We start from the raw sequence: 22,165 nt of genomic DNA on the forward strand, positions 1-22,165 counted from the left end.
GGGACGGAGAGAAGGTGAGGCTTTTGTTGCTTTTGGGTGAGGGGAGTGGAAAGTGGGGGGAATTTGTTTTGGTGGGGTAATTTATTGGTGACTTGTTTGTTGGGACTCACATGGTTGACACACCGGATTTATTACGTTTTCATTTTCTTTCTTCTCAGTTGTTGGTCATATAGGAAGTGTTTATTTCTTGTAGGGAGTAATTCTTCCGATCATGTGTGGTTGGAGGTGGTGCATTAATCTCAGGTATTCATATCGTCAATATTCCCAAACGCCACTATGCAAGCAAATAGGGGACTCGTCGCTACAACACACACACATATAGCTAAAACAACAAGTACAGACCAAAAGAAGAGAGAAATAGGATAGAAGGCGAAATTCCACTACCAATCTACAGCCCAGCCGTTCTTGTTCAGGAACTCCTCGCACGCCGCTTTGAGCGCATAGTTGGGTCGCAGGTCGTTGACCGTCATAGACGTCCGAGTAATCGGGTCGACACCGGCCTGCTCAACATACTTTTGGATGCCAATGCGGTCAAAGCTGGTCCCAGACGGGGTGATGACGGGGTCGTGCATGATCTCGAAGGTGATACCGTCGACCAGATAATCGGGTACAACCTGCCACACAACGTTAGCACAGTATCACGGCAGTACTACCGTAGTCATTTCAGACGGGATACATAAGCTTACCCTCTCCTGGATGTCCCCCTTGGATGCAATGCGGAAAGCATCTCTCACATTCTGGGTATGCTTCTCTGCATCTTCGCGGAGCGCCTTCTCATCCTCGACGAACCCAATCTGCCCAATCTCTTTCCGATCCAACTTCCCCTGCAATTCCGCCAACGCCCGGTTCAAATCCGACTCAATCAAAACCTCTACACTCGCCAACGTCGAGTTCATCTCGCGCAGCCGCGCCGTCTCCTTCTGCGCCCAAATCTGCTGCTTCGCGCGCAGAACTGCCTTGGACAGATTCTCCGTCTGCACGTTCTTCGCCGCCAGACTCGCCCGGTACGCATCGATCGCCACCTCATACGCCTCCTGCGGACGCTGCAGTCCCAACAGCGCCTGCGCCAGGTACCAGCAGCTCTTCAGGCTGGAGGCGCTCTTGGGCCCGTACAGACTAATCGCGGCGCGCGCATCCTGTTCCACACCTGCCCATTTCTCGAGCCGTATCCGAGTCAGAGCGCGGTTCGTGAAGAACGTCGGTTCGCGCGGATTCTTGTGGATTCTATGCCACGTTGGCGATTAGCCTGGGGATTGTGGTCTTGTTCTTAGATATATAGACATAGGGCTTTTTTTTCTTTCTCTTTTGTCCGTTTGTGGGGAAACAATGCACATAAATCGAATAGAATCAACGAAACTCACGCTTGCGAATACAGCTCCTCGGCACCATTGTAATCGCCCTCCTTGAAGAGCTGGTTACCCTTCTCCTTCAATTCAAACGCCATTGTCTAGCTCGTATAACTTGATTCAAAATATAACCAAGAATGGGAATGCACGAACTTTCTTCGATATCCAATTTGCGATGCGCCTTTCCTGTTACTTTTTTTTGTGAAGTTGAATTACAAAGCGACTATCGGCCAAATTGGAGTGGGGCGCTCCACACGGTGTCCGCAACTAAGTGATCTCCTGGGACCGAACTAAAGATAGAAAAGAAGAGAATTATATAGAACCGCTTGAAAGGAGTGATCCGACGGCGACCACGATGGCAACGCGTTGGGCGCGGAGATTGTCGCTGACACTAGGAATCTACCTGGTATTGTCGGGGTATTTGTGTTATAGACCGAGCGGGTTGTCAGTTAAACTGATTCTGAAACTAGTTGGTGTTGTAGGTCCCGGATGGTGTCAGCCCAATACTTGACGGGGATGTGTGGCCGAGCGGTAAGGCTGACTGTGTTCGGTCTGTGTGACCGGGTGAAGAATAGAAACGAGGGAATTTTGTCTCCATGATCAATGAGTGATATTTAATTTGTCCGTCGCTGTGTCTTGAGATCGAAGGTGATCGATGCACGGAGAAAGATGGCGGAAACGTCGGATCAGTCAGCAGCGTTTCTCTGGAGGACTAACTCTTTATGGAACTATGTGTTGGTATGGATTGCAATGTTTCGGAATTACTGTATCAATCTATATAATCCAAGTTCTTCTTAGAGATGGGATAGCGGTACTGTTCGAAAAGATAATATTCATTCTATCCTAACCCTGCGATCTAGTAACTAGCAACCAGGACGGAGTTAAACAAACAAGGAAATTCGGCCAGCCAAATTCATTCCAATCGCTTCGTGGTATCGTTGACTTATTTTGTGAATGCAATATTATAAACAAAGGCTCGCGGAGCAGTCCAGCCCTGATCGGGATGCTGTCCAGTCGCTCGGAAGAGGTATAAGAACACGGCGTAAGGGAGAAGTGGTCGATGATCTAAGGATGCGCCATGAGCGCCGTCGTTAAGATGGCATCGTAGACAGGCGATCCGTTCGCTCGCGCATGGTTTAAAGCACCGATATTAGAGGATCTACTGAGCCTTGGCGAATTCGGCCTCGTAGTCGGAGATAGCCTGGACCTTGGCGGCAGATGCGCTCTTGGGGTCGAAGCGGTAGGTAACCCACTCGTTGGCAAGCTTCTTCGCGAGCTCAATGCCAATGACACGCTGACCGAAGCAGAGGACGTGGGCGTCGTTGCTCAGGATAGCACGCTCGACGGAGAAGGAGTCGTGGGCAGTGACGGCACGGATACCGGGAACCTTGTTGGCGGCGATGGCAACACCCAGACCTGTACCGCAGATGAAGAGACCACGGTCTGCCTTACCCTCCTTGATGAGCTTAGCACCGGCGACGGCGGGGTGAGGGTAGGCAGTCTTGTCGGAGGTCGAGTTGACACCAACATCATCGACGGACTCGACCAGAGGGTTCTTCTCAAGGGCTGCCTTGAGAGTCTCCTTGTAGGGTTGGCCAGCCTCGTCACAGGCCATGACAATGCGAAGGGGCTTCAGATCGGCAGACATCTTGATAGTTGGGAGATAGGAGTCAATTGACTACTCGACGTCTAGTTGAGAATTGAGAGAAAGAAAAACTGAATTTGGAAATGTAATCTGAGGAAATTGTTTTGGTGACTGGAAATGATGGGAGTCTGAAGACAGGAATCATGGATCCTTATATAGTTTTGGAAAGTCAGTCAGTCCCCCTCCATAATGTCCCCGGGTTAAACTTTCTAGCTCTTCCTTCTAATCTGGGGGAGGTTGCGCTGTGCCTCACCCTCGAACCAAACCTCGGCGACGGACCAAAGTGTATTGATTGGGCTAAAGCATAAGGAATTGTCTTTCGCTACGCATAAATCTTTCCGACAGACCTCCCCACCGCAACAGGATCCAAAGGACGACGGGCATAACGGAGACGATGTCTGGTTCCAACTGCCCCACGGGTGGCGTCATAGCTTTACATGGGTATGATGGAGGGGTCGGAAACGGAACTCCTGGAACTAAGAAAACCTGCGTGGCTTATGAGGTGAATACCAGAGGTTGAATCGTCCAATCATTGCCCGGTCGAAGTTATACTGAGTAGGCAGCGATTCGGATCTTTTAGGGGACAATCACTTTCTATTTGGTCGCCAAAGCTTCCTAAATCACAACCATGTAGGTTTGTACTGACTACTACTTAAATTGAGACTTATTGCATAAGCTCTCGCCGAAGTTAATATCTACCCGGTCATGGCGCCGCCACCTCCGTTTTCCCGTACGAAGTCAAAGAGAGAGAAAAGTCCTTACATGATGAGATTCCCCTGTCAATTCAACGACGATGAATTGCAATCCTTCCGATGTCTTGTGGGGCAGATTTTAGATGGATGCAGCCCATGTAGCCAATAGTATCTCATCAACTACCCCCGATCCGGCTAGTGGGGAGCCTAAGGCTGTAGTTTCCTATCAAAAACTGCCATGCAACGGGATCAAATCAAACCACCAACCCTGTGTGTATGGAGCGGGATTATCTGGCCTTTTCGAGGGTGTCGAGAAACCTCCCGTCTGCATGTTAGAGTTCTGCCGGGGTGTTCAACAGTATCCTATGCAAGAAGCCCTCCAACCATCCCAACACAGCCCGCTGACGATATGGCACTGCACCACGTCAATGCGCTTGAAGAATCCTTTGGATTCCTGTTCGCTCGTAGTATGAGTGGTAGTAGGATCCCCACAGGGGCTCTACTCCGGGGTATCTCTAATTGTTGGGCCATACCCACAGGTGGCTGCGACAACTCGGTACCCACGGATTGTAAGGACTGCTGCGGACGCACCCAAACGAGTAAAGTCCAGGAGAGCCGACAAAGGACCGTACTTTCGGATTGGTCAATAAAATGGAGACCATTTTCGTATCAACGTGCATAGACTAATGTGACCAGATAGAATTGAATTCAGCGCGGCACCAATGATGGTGGACACCTTCACGGTAACGATTCACCACCTCGCTTGGGCTAGTGCAGGATACCTGCGTGTATCTGCTTGGCACTAGTGGGCGTCGAAAAATGAAACTCAGCACATGATACTCGAAATTTGGATTCCAGACCCTCAGATTGCCTGGCGATTTCCCAGGAGGAGATATATAGAGGTCATGTGTACCTCTCGTCTCCATAAAAATCTCAGTCAAACTATTGAGCGCATCCAGGACGCAGGAGATCTCGCATGTCCTAAAGAGGAGCTCCCGAAAGGACTGGAGCAGAATAGGCCCGGCTCGGCTCTCTCGAAGGTTGCACTTGTACCGTTTCCACTGCACTGGGGGAACTCCACCCTTCGAACCAAACCCAATTCAATCATTGGTGGCCCACAGCCATCCGATCGCCTATAACGTCCTTAGGCCGCCAGGCATCAAGGGTGCCAAAACAGGGAATCACAGCAAAGTCAGCAAACAGGCTCTTTCACAAACTTACCGCATGAGGACTGGTTCCCTCGTGTAAATTTACCGTCACTTGTCGAACCGGGAGGTCCTTGCGGCACTCGGAATGCACGCAACAGTACATTCCATCCATGGCGTTTGGTACCGTTCCATACACGCGGCTTGGATGCCTCAATTTCCGCTTCAACTAGCAACTCACGGCTTGGCCTCATATCGGAACGATCGGTCGCTACGAAAGTTTCATAACTAGTTCCAGTGACCCCTCCTGGACACACCTCACCCCGCCAACAGTTATTATGGTCGCCAATGTCCCTCCTTGGAATCCTCGCACCAAATGGCACTTGGGTATATGCTTGTATACCACACCCTCCATAATATAAGGATACACCTACATATGACACCGTGCGATTCCATGATCTGACAGGGTACATCCCCATAGTTGGTCCACAAATCTCTCCCTTTCAGCCAGTGACAACACCCGCCGGGGGATGCAGTCGCGTGGGACGATCGACTGTCTCCTCTTTCTGTCGCTGGGGAAGCCCACTTGGTTACCGAAACTCATGTTTTAGTCCCAGACTTTCGTCCGCTCACAACCGCATTTGGCCTCAGGCGCCCTTTAATTAGGACGACGACCAACCCAAAAGACTCCTGCGTCTCGGACTGACCGACTTGATTGGCAGAAGTCCCCTCAGTTCGACACCATCTCCCAGCTATTTTCGTGTTTCGGAGATTTTTTCCACTTTCCCCGACAAATATACTCGTACTTCTGGTTCCCGTCTACAGGAACGACTCAGCTCTCTTTCCGTGTCGCCTAAAGTGGAGTTCTAGCGTCGCGGCGGTTATCTCAGGAATCACACCAGAGTGGTCCTCTATATCCAGTCCATCAAAGAATTACGAGTTTCCCACCCGGCGTTGCGTGCGAAAGCCAAACTAGCGGCTCACAATCGACCAGGATTTCTAGTGAACCACAGAAGGAAAGAAAAACGAAATAGATTCAGAACAAAATGGCCTCCGCGGAGCAGACATACCCGGTGCTCCCCAGCACCTTACTCATCATCTCCCTGAAGATGTACTTCACACCCACCCGAACATTAGATTATCTCCGCGCCCTCCTCGACCCCAAAAATGACATTGTGCGGCCAGAGAACCGCTCCAAGCTCCTGTTGGCCCTGATCCCTGACTTCCTGACCATCTACCCCAGCAACGAAATCATCAAAAACTATGAATCCAGCCTAGCCCCTCAGGAAGCCAAGGCCCTGCCGCCCCCGTTCCTCCTCGGCGCCCAGGACTGCTTCTGGGAGCCGCTGGGCGCATACACCGGGGAAGTATCCCCACTCGCTCTCCGCTCCATGGGCGTGTCCATCGTCGAACTGGGCCACGCCGAGCGCCGCTCCATCTTCGGCGAAACAGACGACCAGACAGGTCGCAAGGCCGCCGCGGCCTCCGCGCACGGTATGGTGCCGCTCGTATGCATTGGCGAGGTCACAGCGCCTGGCCCCGTTGCGTCCCAGGCCGTCGGACTCGCCGTGCGCGAGTGCGAGGTGCAAGTCCGCGCAGTCCTAAAAGCCATCCCCGCCCATGCCCCTGTGATCTTCGCCTATGAGCCCGTGTGGGCGATCGGGAAACCCAAGCCCGCTGGAGTCGATCACATTTCTGCCGTGGTGGACGGCATCAAGGCGGTGATTGGGGAGCGTCCTGGGGACGTCCGTATTTTGTATGGGGGAAGTGCCGGGCCGGGCCTGTGGGGCGCGGGCGGTCTGGGGAAAGCCGTTGACGGCATGTTCCTGGGGAGATTCGCCCATGAGATCGAGGGTGTGCGGAAGGTGATCAGGGAAGTCGAGGAGACGTTGAACGTTGCTTGATATCTTTTTTTTTCTCTCTTTGCTTCATAGTATTGCGTTTTCATTATGAACTGCATGTGCATATCATAGAGGGGCAAAAGTCATGGTTCTGCGGTTGGGTGACGAAGTATACGAGCTTAGATTGTCATAATCCTTTTATCTCCCCTTTTCTCCTCTATTAATTTTATACTGTCCCTGGATTAGGGTATATTGGGATATTCAATAGATAATTTCGGATGCTCCTTTATCAGGTATAGACTGGGAACGTGGAAAGGTCAATTGAAAACAAATATTCCTGGCTTTTATAGAACGAATGTGAACGATCGCCGAATACTATTTACATATACTTTACTCAAAAACAGCCACTCCTATCTAAATTTTTCTAAGCTTTCTTCTCCTCGCGCATCTCCTGCTTGACACGAGTCACCGTGCCGCTACCACCATACACAATACCCGTATACATCATAGCGACAGAGGCTCCAGCATCAAGGACAGCCTGAGCCTGCTTGCCGTTGGTGATACCTCCCGAGGCAAAGATGACTTTACGGGGGAACTGGTTAGCGGGACTAGGCGCTTCTACTGGAGGAACGTTTTCCGAGTCCGGTTCCGCCTGTACCAGTTTCGTAGTAGCGTCCTGGGCAGCTTCGGCGAGTTCCGGGGTAACGGGCGCTTGGTCGAGGAGAGCTCTGTACCGAGCTACCAGGGCCACTGTGCGGTCGAAGAGTTGAGGGCCAGAGTAACCACCGGTCTCTTTCAGGGTGGTCTGTTCTTTCGGGGAGAGGGGTACGCCCTTCGGCAGGGGCTCAGGGCGGCGGTTAGTTGTGTTTCCCACAATTACACCGTCGACGCCAGAGCCCTGGACTGCGGCGCAAATGCCGGAGACTTGTTCGTCTGCGTCCTCGTCGGGGCTGACCTTGACCATGACATAGGGCTTGGTTTTGCGGTCGACGCTCTTTGCTGCGCCGACGACGGCCTTCAGGATGGCGGTAAGAGGGGCAGTCGCCTGGAGATCACGCAAACCGGGAGTGTTCGGGCTCGAAACATTCACCACGAGAATATCAGCGTACTTGGCCACCCGATCAACGCAGTACACATAGTCACGCTTGATGGCTTCGATGTCGGCATCTGGGGTGACCTTGTTCTTTGCGACCTGAACAGCGAGAAGTCGTCCTGGCCGGAGACTGCCCGGGGGAACACCAGCTTCGCCGTTCAGGACACGCTCCTCAGCCAGGTCGTGCAATCCGAATCCATGGGCGTAAGCGTAGTCGCGGACTCTCTGTTGCAGAACAGCTGCCATATGGTCGGCACCCTTGGAGTTGAGACCGTATCGGTTGATCATAGCTTTCTGGGACACGACCCGGAAGACACGAGGCCGGGGGTTACCTTCTTGTGGTAGCGGAGTGGTACCACCCACTTCGACAATTCCAGGTCCGAGCTCAAAGAGAGGGTCCGGGATTTCGGCGTGCTTGTCTAGTCCAGCGGAAATACCAATCGGGTTGGTTAAGGTGTATCCGAAGACCTAAAAGAACCAATTGTTCAGTATTAATAATTTAAACTGCCACCAAGAAACATCCATTACCTCGGTAGCGAGGACACCATCACCGTCCTGGTTGCCCCGTTCTCTGGGGTGGAGTCCAAGCTTGTAAAGATTCTTCAAAGCATCCACCCCAATATGGTGCGCATCCTCCGCATCAGGGTACAACAGCCGGATCAGAGGGACCACGCCATAACGATGAAGACTAGCCCTAGTATCTGTTCCATACACGAAGCCAACTAGAAGGGTAAGAGCCAAGGAAGTACCAATCACAGTCTTCCGGAGTCCCCGGCCTGCCTTCTTGGGCGCCTGCTTCACGGCCTCCGTTGCCTCTGCGGTAGTATCCGAGGCATACCTCAAGCCTGTTTGCCGAAACACAGGCTGTCTGTGGAGGATTGACGGTCGCTGAGAACAGCGGAGAGAAGGGATTGCGCGAGCTCTAGGCCCTGCAGACCTGAAGGCAATATTAATTGAGTTAGATGCCATATTTACTGTTTGATGAACCAAGGACAATCCAATTATTGACAAGATCTTTGGTTTTTATTTGACCTACGAATGGTTAGCGGCTCCATGTTAGGAATGCGCCCAACGACATAGATTTGAAGCATTGATAGGAAAAGACAGATAGCACCGACTCGACATGACATAGGACTTGAATCTGTTTCTATATCCAGGTCTTCCATAACCTAGAGCATCGTACCACATGAACCGACGAACCCCCACCGATGACGGTACCGAGCTTTGAAGAGCGATCAATTGAAAGGGAAGAATTAACACGACTCACCACTTGAACTGGTCAATTGTAAACTACTAAGTCGGGCAAATAAGTGAAAAGCAATATAAGCTTTCCCAAGCCAAGCAGACAAGCCAATCCTCCACGAGACAACACTCGAGGATGGTGCTGGAGCAATTCTTAAAGTTCACTTTTGTTTCTTGCGTCAACGGATGCGGAGGGCGGTCAGATAATATCTGGCAGAATGGTGGACTGATGTAATGTGGGCGGTGTGGTAAACACTCTTGTGTCCAACGAGATGTTCTATGCTTTTGTAAAGACAACATTATACCTTCAAAGCCATTAGCCATTTTGCTTCAGGGTGAAAGTACACATGAAGCCACCAGCATGGCTAAAGAAGGAGTTTATTATAGCTACGGGCCAAAGCCCTAGTAGTGATTTTTCTTAGGGCTCAATATTTGGTAGATTATGCATGACTGTATTCTGTTCGAGTCATAGTATTCAGTGCCAATATTAGCTTATCTGCTTGGGTGCGAAGAGTGACAAGATCATAATAGTCATTTGCTTTAACATATATCCACTCATGTTCTGAGGAACAATTGGTGGCTTGGAATCACTGGTAGCATTGGCTCAATCTTTCCCTGGATTAGAACCTAACGCCGTTGCCGACTCCCTTATCATGCTGCTCTAAGACGTTCATGAACCATGGTGCGGGAATCCAACGCGTGCGAGACCCCTGTTGGGATCCATTCTGTTGTCAAGATCTTCATACCGGAGAATAAACTCGCGCTGCCGGCAAGGTTTTCGTTAGCACGGGGAAGGGAAGCTTGGTTGCGAATGGGTCCTATCGTACTCTGATCTTTTTCCAGGTGGCAGGATCCCAGATTAAGTATATGCCTCGTTCACTGACGCCGCGCTCAACATCGACGGGTCCAGGATACGTTTCATCACGGGTAAGCCAACACCTCTCAATCTTATGGTATCTCCACTTGCGACCCATTAACTCTTCTGCCACGACTTCCTGCATGATGTCCCGCGGCATGCTGTAAAAGATGTAGAATAATGTCTCATCACTAAAGCTGGCAATACGTGACTGGAGTGGTTGGATGTTGGCAACGTTGTAACAAGAAGGAAGCGCAAAATCCTGTTCCAAGGGCACACCAGTCATGGATGCAACAAAGGGGGAAGCGAAAGATGTGTGTAAAGGTCTAATGTACTTTAGTTTGAGCAAACAAAACATCCTCGGGTTAGTAGACATGGACATACTCCGGTTGGTTCAGGTCCAAGCCTAATGTCATCAGGTCCTGACCTACTGCAAGAGCGGCGACATCTGGGCTATCGCTGTGGATCATGCGCAAAAGACCTGCTAGCCCGAATTTATCGAGCTCGCTCATCTCACCTAGCGGCGGTTGCTCGGCACTTTGGGCGGCTCCAGAAGCCTCTTGTGTCTCACCCGAGACAGACTGTTGTTCCGTGTAGTTGCGCTGGTTTGATAGCACAGCGCTATTCATGTCCTGTGCAAAGGATCGTAAGCCGGGATACATAGAATCTTCATAGCAAGAGCCGAACCTCTTTTTCTTGACCTGACACCCCATTGGAGGCTTGGTTGACGGGCGATCGTGAAGTTCCGATACCTGGTAATGATTAATCTTTCATCAAGCGATAAGTTAGGCCCTCAACAAACGTACTTCCTGATCCCGCATTGGCAGGCGACATTATTCTCTCCTGCCCGTTTATAGATGCTGAAATTGCGTTGCGATTCTGCGTGGACTGGGCTTGGCTTGCACCGGAAAGCGGTAGGCCAGCATTGTAACTACCAAATCCTGCACTTTGCATTAAGGATCCCCTACGATCTTGGCCAATCTCTGCGGCAACGTTGCGCCCCAGAGGAGGAAATTCATCAATATTGCCCGTCTGGGGCTGTGCGCCTGAGCCTAACTGACCACTGATGCCCTGTCCGCCGTTTCTGTAGTCATCGAGGCGATTGGCGAACTGAGCTCCAGATGGGAATACATCATCATGTGAGGGTTGAGATTGTTGTTGGGGGAGGGATTGCGTTTGGATAGGTCGTGAAGGTGCTTGAGACGTAGGGTGTTGCTGCCTTTGGACAGGGGTTTGTTGCATGGCCCGTTGGCTGGCATTTGCCCATACTAAGTGCCCCGGATTTTGAGCCTGGGACTGTGGGGGTGCTCCGGATAGAGAAGGAAAATCACTAGCAGACAAACTCCCTGTATTAGCAGTCAAGAAAAGTTTCCATGCCTCTTGCGTACGGACAAGCCTCGAGGCGGGATGGGACACATGCGAGATCAAACTCACGATAAATCAAGAGGTGTAGCAGGCTGCGACCCACTGAGGCTTTGTGCAAAAGACCCGATATTCCCCATATTGCGTTGCTGATTGTTCTGGATTCCTGGGGTTCCGCTGACAGGCAAGTTAAAATTCCAAGCAGCACCGCTCCCTATTTAGCTTTCCTCCATTAGCTTCCAACGCTCTGAGGTTTCCGAAGTATAACGTCCGAATTAATCGCACCTAGTTTTCCGTTTGGCAAGCGCGCGGATGCCAGAGTCGCATTTCGAGCTTGTGCTTGTTGCTGTGCGGGGAATCCAGACATACCCCGGAGAGGTTGTGGGCCTGGTCCTAGTCGAGAGTATGAATAGTCAGCATGTGGTAGGTGAATTTACAGGTTCCAAACAAAAAGGGTTTGTGATATCTTCGTTCAAACTGCCGAGGCTTGATAAGGCCTTGCAAGGCTCCCGGTCGCAGACAAGATGCCATGTTGTGAATCTATGCAATTGGTGCAATGCTGAGTTGAACGTAGGGTATTGTTTGTTCACAAGAGAACCTTTGAAGTAACTGCAAGTACCCTGAAAGCAGTATATCGGCATACAGGGATTGATCAAAGGAAATCACTTCTGTGGCTTGCTATACCAACGCCGGGCCATGAACAGCACAAAGAGAAGAAAGGAAATTGACAAACCTGGCCGATTCATGATGTGATACAAGCTTCTAAAGACTGTCTATTTAAGGTAGATATTGTAATTCGGAAATCCAAGAGAAAGTTAACACAAAGAGTCTGGGGAGGTATTGAAATCACCAGTGCTTCAAAGGATCTCTGCCCACTCTCATGCGACGGATACTGGAAGGTGGAGTGGCTGCAAACGCGCGCTTCCCTGTACGCACGGGCCATCTTAGCCGCCATTTGGCGCTGCTTGGTTCCGTAACTGGTAAGGTTTCTAGATGTTAAGGTCTCTTTCCAAGGGCCAACCCTCACTCATTTGCTTGGTTTGAAATTGATCCATAGGGATAATCAAGATGGGCAATAAGACCAAAGGCTTAACCCCATTTCATTATCTCTTCTTGATTATCCAATTGGAGAACAACCTCGTTACACTGTTCTAGTAGCTTTGGAATCCCGTCCCGCACCTGGCAATAGGTTTATATGGGAACAAAGAACAACCGGATTCGTGTCGATAGTATTAAGCTCACTTGACAATTACTAACAACCCATAGGATCAGGAACAGAGCCGCAGTAGGTTGCCGCGACGGAGCGTCACACACGGCAAGCGGCTGTTTAGTCACGTGGTTTACCCGCCGAAAAGTCCACTCGTTCCGTTAGCTTCTCGAGTCGGAGACCGCAGGCGTTCTACGAGTCTTCCTGTTGAAGGCTACCTCGAAACCACAATGCATCGCCAATCGGTTGCGCGACTTGCTCGCCAGTGCGGGGGCCTTCCGCTGGCCGAATTGCCTCCTCCTTACCTTGCGCCGTCCCTTCATTTCTCCCGGATTCAGTGCTCGAACTTTTCGTCGACCGCTGTCGCCGCTGGCCATGGACGTGATCTGAGCAAGTCACGCGGTGTGTCCGCCATTCACCGTACCGGGCCCAAGTTTAAGCTGGGCGTCTCAAAATACCCTTTGCCCAAGCCTGTCTCGCCGGAATCACTCGATAAGCGTCATCCTACTCCGGATCATGGCCTTTGGGGATTCTTCCCTCCGGATCATCAGGCACTTAGCACGCCAAAATACGATCATGCGCATGGTTAGTCCACTCTCCTTCGGCTTTTCTGAGGGGGGGCCAAGAAAAAAGTATCTACTGTGCACGGGGTGATGCTCACCATCCGTTGTTTAGGCCGCTCCTGGTCGATTCAGGAACTCCGTGAGAAGTCCTGGGAGGATCTCCATGCTCTTTGGTGGGTCTGTGTCAAGGAGCGTAATCGCATAGCCACTTCCCAACTGGAAAGACAGCGACTGAAGGCTGGTTACGGAGAATGGGAGCTTGATAACCGGGACCGGACGGTGAGTTCTTTTCCTACTCAGAAAGCTTCGGGATATTATATGCCTCTATACATTGGCAACGCTGTACTGGATATTGATCTAGCATGCTGAATTGCGAGGCTTCACCCCACTTTTGGGGTTTAAGCTAGTCCATGGAGATCGGGACACTAACGTTTGCTCTTGACAGATCCGCGTTACACAAAAGAGCATCAAGCACGTTCTCCGGGAAAGATGGTATGCCTGGGAAGACGCCCAGAAATTGTACAACAGTGGTTACCGGCCACAGGAAGAGGGTGCTGAAGAGGCATCGAGCACGGCATAATTTGGATAGAGCGTTACAGTTTCCTGAAATGGATTGTAAGGGCTCCTGTCGCAGATTAGTTCTGTGTATGTAGTATTATCACTCTGTATTAGTCCAATTGATTTCATATGACTTGTGATCTAGTTCAGATGCTTCATGGAGATGAGCACCGAAAAGGGGGGTGGATTTGTCGACCAGTCTATAGTCTTTCCAGGTCCAGATCGTATACTTTCCCACCCGAATAATTCAATAGTGCTGGGGTTGCCTGATTAGGGGTTAAGGTAAAGGTACTTACTTATGTATATATATTAATCGGCATCTATATACTCCTTTGAATCCACGATCTCCACAGATTATGTGGTTCATCCGATGGGAAAAGGGGTAAAAACGATTCAGGAGGTTTACGTATCTAGAATCATGATTTTATCCTATTTTGTCCTATTTTAGTGTATTTTTTCTTTTTCGTTTTCCTTTCGTTTACTAACTTCTCCCAGTACTAGTAAGAGAATTATTATCTTCCATGACTATTCTGGAAAAGTCGACTCCTTAACCATCACCCTGAGATGGGAGGTTATTTGGATCGGTGGATCCTTTAATTAGTTGAGGGGGAAGGGTACGGAGTACCGAATAATAAAACTAATAATAATAATAATAATAATAATAATAAATCGTTGCTCACGAGTGATCCGCGGGGGATGGTTCAAAGTAGTTAAGAGTAAGTAATAGACTAACTAGTAGACTACCTGACGGCCTGACCCAGAAGGTTGAAGGACCTCCTTTCAAAACACAAACTCACCGCTCCCATTCATTCATTCTCCGTCTCCGCATCCTCCCACTTCACCACTTCACTCTACTTTTTCCACCGAACTTTTGTTTAGTCTCATTTACATTGAAACTCTTCTCATTTCCCGCTTCTCGTGATATCCTACATCATATTCCACCATGGATGAGATCGCCCCCGAATATGATGTTGTTGTTCTCGGCACTGGTATGTGCTACTAAAGCTGCTACCCCGCCGCTCAACAAGCTGGACTAACACCCCTCTCAGGCCTGACCGAGTGTGTGCTTTCTGGGTATGCACTCGCTTCTATTTCCTAATGACATTTTTAGGTCACTTATTGATCAATATATAGTGTTCTGAGTGTCAAGGGAAATAAGGTTCTTCACATTGATCGCAATGATCACTACGGAGGGTAAGTATTCTTCTGACAGCTGTGCTGGGAAGCTATTCCGCCCGTCACACGTCACCCCCCCGCTAACATTTCGAAATAGAGAGGCTGCTTCCGTGAACATCGAAACAGTAAGTTCTGATAAACACGCCATGTGCACGATGTGCTAATTCTGTTTCTTTTGCACTACGCAGCTTTTCAAGAAATACGGCAACGTCCGCCCCGGCGAAGAGCCATGGAAGAAGTATGGACGGGTCAATGACTGGAACATTGACCTGGTCCCCAAGCTGCTGATGGCCAACGGCGAGTTGACGAATATCCTGGTTTCCACCGATGTCACACGTTACCTCGAGTTCAAGCAGATTGCCGGCAGCTACGTCCAACAAGGAAAGAGCCCCAAGGCCACTGTGGCGAAGGTTCCTTCAGATGCCAACGAAGCACTTCGTTCATCTCTCATGGGCATGTTCGAGAAGCGGAGGGCCAAGAAATTTCTCGAATGGGTTGGCGAATTCAAGGAAGACGACCCTAGTACTCACCAGGGTTCGTGATCTGGGTCGGGGTGTTTGCATCGTCATGACTGCTAACATAGTATAGGCTTGAACATTGCTCAGTGCACCATGAAGGAAGTCTATGACAAATTCAGCTTGGAAGAAAACACTCGTGACTTCATTGGCCACTCCATGGCCCTGTATCAGTCCGACGACTATATTGGAAAGAGTGGAATGGCCGCCGATGCCATCAACCGCATCCGCTTGTACGTGAACTCTATGGCCCGCTACGGCAAGTCGCCCTACATCTACCCGCTCTACGGTCTGGGTGAGCTCCCTCAGGGCTTCGCTCGTTTGTCTGCTATCTACGGAGGTACCTACATGCTTAACACCAACATCGATGAGGTCCTCTATGAGAACGGCAAGGTTTCTGGAATCAAGGCCACCATGAAGGATCGGGATGACAGCGGCGAAACCATGAGCTTCACCACCAAGACCAAGAAGATTCTGGCCGACCCATCTTATTTCCCTAGCAAGGCCAAGGTTACCGGATACTTGCTGAAGGCGATCTGCATCCTGAAGCACCCCATCGACAAGACGGACGGTAGCGACTCTCTGCAGCTGATCATTCCCCAGTCGCAGGTTGGAAGAAAGCACGGTAAGTGTTTTAACAGTATATGAAGGACGAAGATGACGATTTTTGCTGATACTGTCTAGATATCTACATCGCTATGGTTTCATCGGCACACAACGTTTGCCCCAAGGGCTACTATATCGCTATTGTCTCGACCATTGCTGAGTCTGATGCTAACCACCACATTGAGCTGGAGCCTGGCTTTGAGCGCTTGGGTGAGATTGAGGAGAAGTTCTTCGGTCCCCCCATTCCGCTCTACGAGCCTCTGGAGAGCGGTGAGAACGACAACATCTTCATCTCCAAGAGCTACGATGCTACATCTCATTTTGAAACCACAACAGGTAAGCCACGCCTTCATAACCCCAAGGGGGGCGGGTGAAGAAAGCTCGGTTCGGTGAGACTAACATGATATCAGCCGATGTTCGTGATATTTATCGCCGTGCGACAGGTGAAGAACTAGTCGTTGAAGGCCTCCGGGAGGATCAGCGGCTTGCCCAGGAGTAAATACGCTGTCATCGCATTTGAGAATTAGGTAATATATCATTGCTTTGGATGTTTTAACTTGAGCCATAATTCCTTTTGGACTTTCTTTACCTTTTCTTAGCCTCTTTTGCATCCTCCAGACATGGCAATCTTGGAGACAGTACATTCCCTCCACTTTTGGTATATATGATGTACCCATAAGATAAGTAGACACCGGGTGCCTTTGAAGATCCTGAGGGTCCGGTGCTATGTTCTCCTACTCAGACCGTCAAAAACAAGATGTAATGTTGCATGTTCAAGTCATCGCGCTCAATCTACACAGTATATTCTAACCGCCGCGTCCAAGAAGAAATCAAACACATGTATGACGGTAGAATCAGATTCTCCCACCCCCCTCGGGATCCGTATTGGCTTTCTCATGTTCACCCACCACACAGACAGAGCCATCATCAGCTCGTTGGATCTCCGCGCGCAGCAGCGCCAACCGCTTCCCCGTGTGGATCACCTCGCATACTAGTCGGATCTCGAGGCCTTTAGGGAGCGGGCGCAGGTACGTCACTCTGAGGTTCCGACTCACTCCACCTAAGGAAAAGTATCCCGGTTTGGAGAGACCCAGGAGGAGCGTGGTAGATAGAATATCAATCAACGTAGCAGCGCAGCCCCCGTGGAGTGTTCCCACGTAATTACACATCTTGGGGGTTACATTCAACAGGAATGAGACTCGGGCTGGGGGGCCCTGAGTTGCGGATTCAAAGCGAAGATCGGCAGCAGTCGAATCAATATCCCAGCGCTAGTTTACATCAGCGACTGACGTACAGGTTAAATTTCTGGGTGGAATGAGACCTCTTCGTCATCTTTCATGTTCATGCCATTAGAGTAATGAAAAACGAGGTCTTCGAATTCATCTAGTTTCCTGGCTGGGGCGCGGACCGGCATTATGAACGTATTAATAGGTTTTGGGGGGCGGAAATATGGTGAGAGGTATGTTTAGAGGTCTATAATATTATGGGGCTCTTGGAGCGGGGAGTGACTATTTGTATGTACAGAAGGATTTGGCAATCCGGCAGCTATATGCGGAGTATTGATACCAAAAGTAGACACTAAATATAACCGAGGTTGGACGGCTGCGGTTGGCTTATGAGTCTAAAGTTTTAACCACTATTTGGGCATACTTGCTGGTCTCCACAAATTGCACAATATGAATTTTTAGTGGTTCGAATTGGAAGCTTGATGGATGCATTTCCTGGACTATATCTTGAGGCAAATCGGTGTCCTGTTTCTCGTTAGTTTGTTGGCCTACTCGAATACGTCTACGTCTCCGGGGTATATATTCTTCTACAGATTAAAGCGGACCGAGGTAGCAGCCATGGTTAGTAAACCAGAAGTTCTTGGATGTCGGAAGTCATTAATGGCTTATACACAGTAGTCTATCTATTTAGCTTCAAGAGTATATATTCAAATCTATACATCGATTCAGAGCACTACAGCAACGCTACCCCATAGTCTGTATCATCGTATACTACGGCAGTCTTTATCACGAGAAACCGACCAACCCTATTTTACTCAACCAGTTCCCAAGGCCTTCTCTTCATTTCAGCAGCAAGAAAAACCCCTTTAACATACATAAACAAGTACAGCTCATGATACCCTACTATCCCTTAAATAGTTCAGGAAAACACAAACTATAGGGTACTACCACAACCACTCCCATCTCACCTGACTTCGCGTCACGCGTTCTGCCTCAGGCGACAAGATCGCCATGTCTAATCTCAGCCAGCGCCCGCAAGATGTATGTCCATAACACCAAGACGCCCCCTACTATATAAGCACGTTTTAATTGTAAGTCATCTTTCACATATAGGGATAGGATTGCATTAATTTCGATAAGACACTAACAGAAAACCATATCTCCAGATTGCGCTCGCTGTCGCAAACCTCCGAAAATAATTTCTAACTCCGCATCTTCCTTACCCTTTCTTCCCGCTTCCTTCGATGCTCAAATCCGGTCGACGTGCCATTGACGCTTCGATTTACTCGATTTGATTCAACGGATTGGTTTCTGTATAGTGCAGAGTGCAAGACGACAATTCACCTGAAGCAGAACTCACTGCGTCCTGGGCATCGGGGTACTGTTGTGTCGCGAAGGTCGGTCTGGATATATCACAGCTAGTTGGAAGATGAAGGAATCGCGGGCTAGCAAGCGGAGAAGGGTGTCTGATGCGCCTAGCGTAGATGGAGATGGGGATGTTGCAATGGGTGATGGGGTCGCCGCATCTCCGACACCGCAGAAAAACGCTCGGGACGACGAACACACAGGGTCACCGACCGCCTCACGATCAGCGCGACGTCGGGCGTCAAAAGGAGGCTCAAAAGTTGCGGAAGAAGAACCGGATAAAGAGAATGAGAATGGGCCAGAGACACCTTCTAGGCCTGGTCTACGATCGAGTGGGCGGCAGCGCAAAGCGCCCCAGAGATATGAAGACGAGGTAACTGGTACGCCTGCGTCGACTAGGAGGGCTCCCCCGGCGTCAGGACGCAGTGGTACCACCCCGAGGAGTACGCGGAAGGCAAGACATGTATCCGAAGACGACGACGAGGAGGTAGAGTCGCCGCAATCGGAGCCTCAGACCGAGAGGCTGACGAGGACGAGGTCCAGGAGACCTCCTGTGCGGTTTACTGGAACTGAGACAAATACGAATGGTGATGAGGAATTCGGGGTGCGGCAGTCCCCTTCTCCGGATGAATACCAGGATGGATTGGACGATCTTGTCTCAATGCAATTACAACAAGATCTTGCCCAGAATGATTTCGCTGGGAAGGATGAGACTGTAATTGGCGGCGAAAAACTTCCGGCTTACGCTGAATCATTGCAGACACTGTCTTACAACGGCTTGACCGCTGAACTGGGGGCGCTGACTACGATTATCCTTGACAAACTTACTGGCAAGAGATGTATTCCTTTGAAAGGCCTGGAGAGTGAGTATGACAAGGTTCATCAGCTTGTGGAGCAGACGGTCAGCGTTGGAGAGGGCAATTCGTTGTTACTTCTCGGATCACGAGGTTCCGGGAAAACCGCTATAGTCGAGACCATCATCTCGTCGCTAAAAAGGGAACACCACAATGACTTCCACGTCGTTCGTCTCAACGGGTTCTTGCATACAGATGACCGGTTGGCGCTTCGTGAGATGTGGCGCCAGCTTGGTCGTGAAACCAATACTGAAGAAGAGGCGGGGAAAGTAAGCAGCTACGCGGACACGATGGCCACTCTTCTCGCTCTCTTGTCGCACCCAGAGGAGCTGTTTGGTGCTTCTAATAATACAGATACCGTAACCGCAGCCAAGTCCATTGTTATTATACTGGATGAGTTCGACCTCTTTGTCACTCACCCACGTCAGACCCTCCTGTATAATCTGTTCGATATTGCGCAAGCGCGGAAGGCCCCTATCGCGGTCTTGGGCCTGACTACGAAAGTGGATGTGACTGAGATGCTGGAAAAGCGAGTGAAGAGTCGGTTCAGCCATCGCTACGTCTATGTACCACTCCCAAGATCATTAGAAGGCTTTTCCGAAATTTGTCGAGCTGGTCTGGACCTGGAAGATAAGGAGGTTTCGGACTACTTGGAAGAGGCCAATCCCGAGACGCGCTCACTTATCACATCCGAAAAGTTCGCAAGGGTATTGGAAGGGTGGAGAGCGTATTTGCAGGTATCTTCACCTCCTGTTTGCAGTTTCAAACGTTGAAATAGCGAAGCTAACTCAGAATAGGGCCTGTGGAGTGATGAGGCGTTTCAAGCGCATTTACGGAGGATATTCTTTCAAACTAGATCGGCAAAGGAGTTCTTTACCAGCGCTTTGACTGGCATGACGGAGCTGCATTACAGCACCTACGACCCCACAGGCGGAGCTGCCACGCTCCAGATCCCAACGCCAACCACCTTTAGCAGCCAAAGCCTATCTTGTCCAGATCCCGGACCTCTGCCGTTCTCCACCTCGACGACGACCTCTGCCAGTCCCTCGTCGCTGCCCCTATCTTTGTTGTTGGCGGCCACCCGGCTGGCTGCGTTGTATGATCCGGGTCTAGAAGCTACACAGCCCCAGAGTCTGGCTCCCCTGGCGCTATCATTCCCCGCAGCATATGCCGAGTACGTCCGGCTTTTGACGTTCGCTAAAACATCGGCTTCCGTGTCCGGCGCCGCCGCAACCCCTGGACGAGTCTGGGGTCGGGACGTTGCGCGTGAAGCGTGGGAGAAGCTGATCAGTTGGGGGCTGATCAGTCCGGTTGGCGGAGGCAGTGGCACAGCAGATGGTCGGATGTTCCGGGTGGAAATTAGCTTTGAAGAAGTGGTTGACATGGCTGGATCAGGTGGTTCCCTGGGGAAATGGTGGCGCGACGGTTAATTTTTTATCTTGGGGTTAGTTTAGGCGTGCATACATTAGTGACTTCTCTGTCTCTCTCAGGGCTTACATGGCGCGCGGAACTTAGCAGGGAACCTCGCTGACAAGCGGTCAATGCAGGATCACCTCTCGGCTGATGCCCTAAAGGCCAACAGCCGAGTAAAATGAAACGTCTTCTGTTTCTCCCTGATCCCCTTATCACTCGGCACCATAGATAGCATATAGTATTAATCAAATACGCAATATTGGGTATCGGCTTAGTTCGGCCAGTGTCCGAAAGTTAAGGGAACACTCCCCCCCTATAGACTAAGTAAACTCCAAATATTGCATGATGGTGAAAGAAAATGGGGTCGTCCCTGGACCTATAAGATCTGTTTTAATGACGGTTGGGCGATCACTAGAGCCCGCGAGTCTCCGTCCGGTCTAAACATGCATGATGGCGTGGAACTGGATGTAACGATGAAACTAAATGGGCAATCAACAGGAGAGACTAAACTCAGTCCGGTTGGTGGTGGATTGAGGGAGGTTCATGAAGAGGAATGGAACATGATTCTGCAGAGTGGTCAGATTAGCTAACTAACAAGCCTAACTACCAGGGGGTGTGAAGAAAGAGCCATGTGGAGAAAGATGGAGATGTTGGGGGATAGTGTGTCATTTTAGCTTGAAATGTCAACGAGGCTATAATATGAATAGTTATGATAATTATAGACATGCCTCTTTTCAGATTTTTTTCTTATTGGTTTAATTTCTCGTTTTCGTTTCCCCTTTTTAACTCTCTCTAGTCAAGTTACTCAACCGTTCGAATGACGGGTCGAGAAGCGAATCCGGTGCAACCCCCCTCTGGATGCATGGGTGCCTGGTCTAGCTCCATGCCTGAAGTATTAGAATCGAATAGTAGAAGTACTCTTACATCCTTTGGTGCAGGCCGGCGACGAGACTAATACGGTTTGAGTTGTCACTGTCCGAAGTTAGTCCTGTACGGTGGTTAGTATTAGTATCTAGAGGCTGATGGAGACGCCCTTTTCCGGCTAGCCCTAAGTTTTAATCCTCCTGACTATTCTCCTGTCATCCTGGTCCCATCTCAACCGTATATCGAATAGCCAGCAAATCAGCGGCGCTTTCTCCACACTAATGCATGAAATGTCCTTCTGCTCCCTACCTAAGAGGAGTTGCTCACTGGTCTCGGCGGGGGTTATTGTAGGAGACGGATCGGGGAGGTGATTAGTGTGGACCAGCCAACGTTGTCCGGCTTATGCATTTGTTCTCTTTCAATTATGCATCTGACTGCATAGAGAGGGGTATTCAGTTGCGTTCATTAGAACTAATTTCCCGACACGATGAATGATATCGGATTAGAACATCGTTTCACTCATTTGGATAGTGATCCAATCCATTGGTATGGTGTGATCCTGAAACCTCCGCCAAAGAAAGTCAAGGGTACCGGGG

The 22,165-nt window shown here is 50.1% G+C and overlaps 9 protein-coding genes across 9 annotated transcripts; 4 read left to right on the forward strand and 5 right to left on the reverse strand.

The window, feature by feature from the left end:
• Window positions 1-91: 91 nt before the first annotated feature.
• F9C07_2282366 (U-box domain protein) lies at window positions 92-2,152 on the reverse strand. The gene is made up of 3 exons (XM_071510554.1): window positions 1,362-2,152; window positions 687-1,224; window positions 92-614 (listed from the first exon to the last, which is right to left on the reverse strand). Exons 1-3 carry the CDS (start codon window positions 1,442-1,444, stop codon window positions 381-383), a joined length of 855 nt encoding a protein of 284 aa, XP_071365177.1. The 5' UTR covers window positions 1,445-2,152; the 3' UTR covers window positions 92-380.
• A 353-nt stretch (window positions 2,153-2,505) lies between these two features.
• F9C07_7273 (ribose/galactose isomerase) lies at window positions 2,506-2,994 on the reverse strand (the record flags this gene model as incomplete). The annotated part of the gene is made up of 1 exon (XM_041285469.1): window positions 2,506-2,994. The coding sequence occupies one exon, from the start codon at window positions 2,992-2,994 to the stop codon at window positions 2,506-2,508; it is 489 nt and encodes a 162-aa protein (XP_041145000.1).
• A 2,880-nt stretch (window positions 2,995-5,874) lies between these two features.
• Window positions 5,875-6,732, forward strand: F9C07_7274 (Triosephosphate isomerase; the record flags this gene model as incomplete). Its single annotated transcript, XM_041285467.1, has 1 exon — window positions 5,875-6,732. The coding sequence occupies one exon, from the start codon at window positions 5,875-5,877 to the stop codon at window positions 6,730-6,732; it is 858 nt and encodes a 285-aa protein (XP_041145001.1).
• Window positions 6,733-6,984: 252 nt separating this feature from the next.
• F9C07_2282369 (putative dihydroorotate reductase pyre) lies at window positions 6,985-9,150 on the reverse strand. Its single transcript, XM_041291201.2, has 2 exons — window positions 8,291-9,150; window positions 6,985-8,230 (listed from the first exon to the last, which is right to left on the reverse strand). The coding sequence occupies exons 1-2, from the start codon at window positions 8,729-8,731 to the stop codon at window positions 7,094-7,096; spliced, it is 1,578 nt and encodes a 525-aa protein (XP_041145002.1). The 5' UTR covers window positions 8,732-9,150; the 3' UTR covers window positions 6,985-7,093.
• F9C07_2282370 (putative transcriptional regulator) lies at window positions 9,151-12,610 on the reverse strand. The gene is made up of 8 exons (XM_071510555.1): window positions 11,956-12,610; window positions 11,508-11,615; window positions 11,295-11,436; window positions 10,667-11,190; window positions 10,548-10,612; window positions 10,245-10,492; window positions 9,832-10,186; window positions 9,151-9,767 (listed from the first exon to the last, which is right to left on the reverse strand). Exons 1-8 carry the CDS (start codon window positions 11,966-11,968, stop codon window positions 9,675-9,677), a joined length of 1,548 nt encoding a protein of 515 aa, XP_071365178.1. The 5' UTR covers window positions 11,969-12,610; the 3' UTR covers window positions 9,151-9,674.
• On the forward strand, window positions 12,611-14,271 carry F9C07_2282371 (mitochondrial 54S ribosomal protein uL29m). The gene is made up of 4 exons (XM_041291208.2): window positions 12,611-13,014; window positions 13,105-13,271; window positions 13,438-13,979; window positions 14,037-14,271. The coding sequence occupies exons 1-3, from the start codon at window positions 12,660-12,662 to the stop codon at window positions 13,570-13,572; spliced, it is 657 nt and encodes a 218-aa protein (XP_041145004.1). The 5' UTR covers window positions 12,611-12,659; the 3' UTR covers window positions 13,573-13,979; window positions 14,037-14,271.
• A 222-nt stretch (window positions 14,272-14,493) lies between these two features.
• On the forward strand, window positions 14,494-16,346 carry F9C07_7278 (rab proteins geranylgeranyltransferase component A; the record flags this gene model as incomplete). The annotated part of the gene is made up of 8 exons (XM_041291209.1): window positions 14,494-14,539; window positions 14,600-14,624; window positions 14,685-14,744; window positions 14,824-14,851; window positions 14,915-15,260; window positions 15,315-15,866; window positions 15,926-16,183; window positions 16,258-16,346. The coding sequence occupies 8 exons, from the start codon at window positions 14,494-14,496 to the stop codon at window positions 16,344-16,346; spliced, it is 1,404 nt and encodes a 467-aa protein (XP_041145005.1).
• A 266-nt stretch (window positions 16,347-16,612) lies between these two features.
• Window positions 16,613-17,805, reverse strand: F9C07_1449789 (thioesterase family protein). The gene is made up of 2 exons (XM_041291203.2): window positions 17,169-17,805; window positions 16,613-17,115 (listed from the first exon to the last, which is right to left on the reverse strand). Exons 1-2 carry the CDS (start codon window positions 17,259-17,261, stop codon window positions 16,702-16,704), a joined length of 507 nt encoding a protein of 168 aa, XP_041145006.1. The 5' UTR covers window positions 17,262-17,805; the 3' UTR covers window positions 16,613-16,701.
• A 455-nt stretch (window positions 17,806-18,260) lies between these two features.
• Window positions 18,261-21,558, forward strand: F9C07_1449599 (origin recognition complex, subunit 4). The gene is made up of 2 exons (XM_071508101.1): window positions 18,261-20,029; window positions 20,090-21,558. Exons 1-2 carry the CDS (start codon window positions 18,503-18,505, stop codon window positions 20,720-20,722), a joined length of 2,160 nt encoding a protein of 719 aa, XP_071365179.1. The 5' UTR covers window positions 18,261-18,502; the 3' UTR covers window positions 20,723-21,558.
• The last annotated feature ends 607 nt before the right edge of the window (window positions 21,559-22,165 follow it).

The sequence above is a fragment of the Aspergillus flavus genome, chromosome 3 (assembly GCF_009017415.1).
Source record: "Aspergillus flavus chromosome 3, complete sequence".
NCBI lineage: Eukaryota > Fungi > Ascomycota > Eurotiomycetes > Eurotiales > Aspergillaceae > Aspergillus > Aspergillus flavus.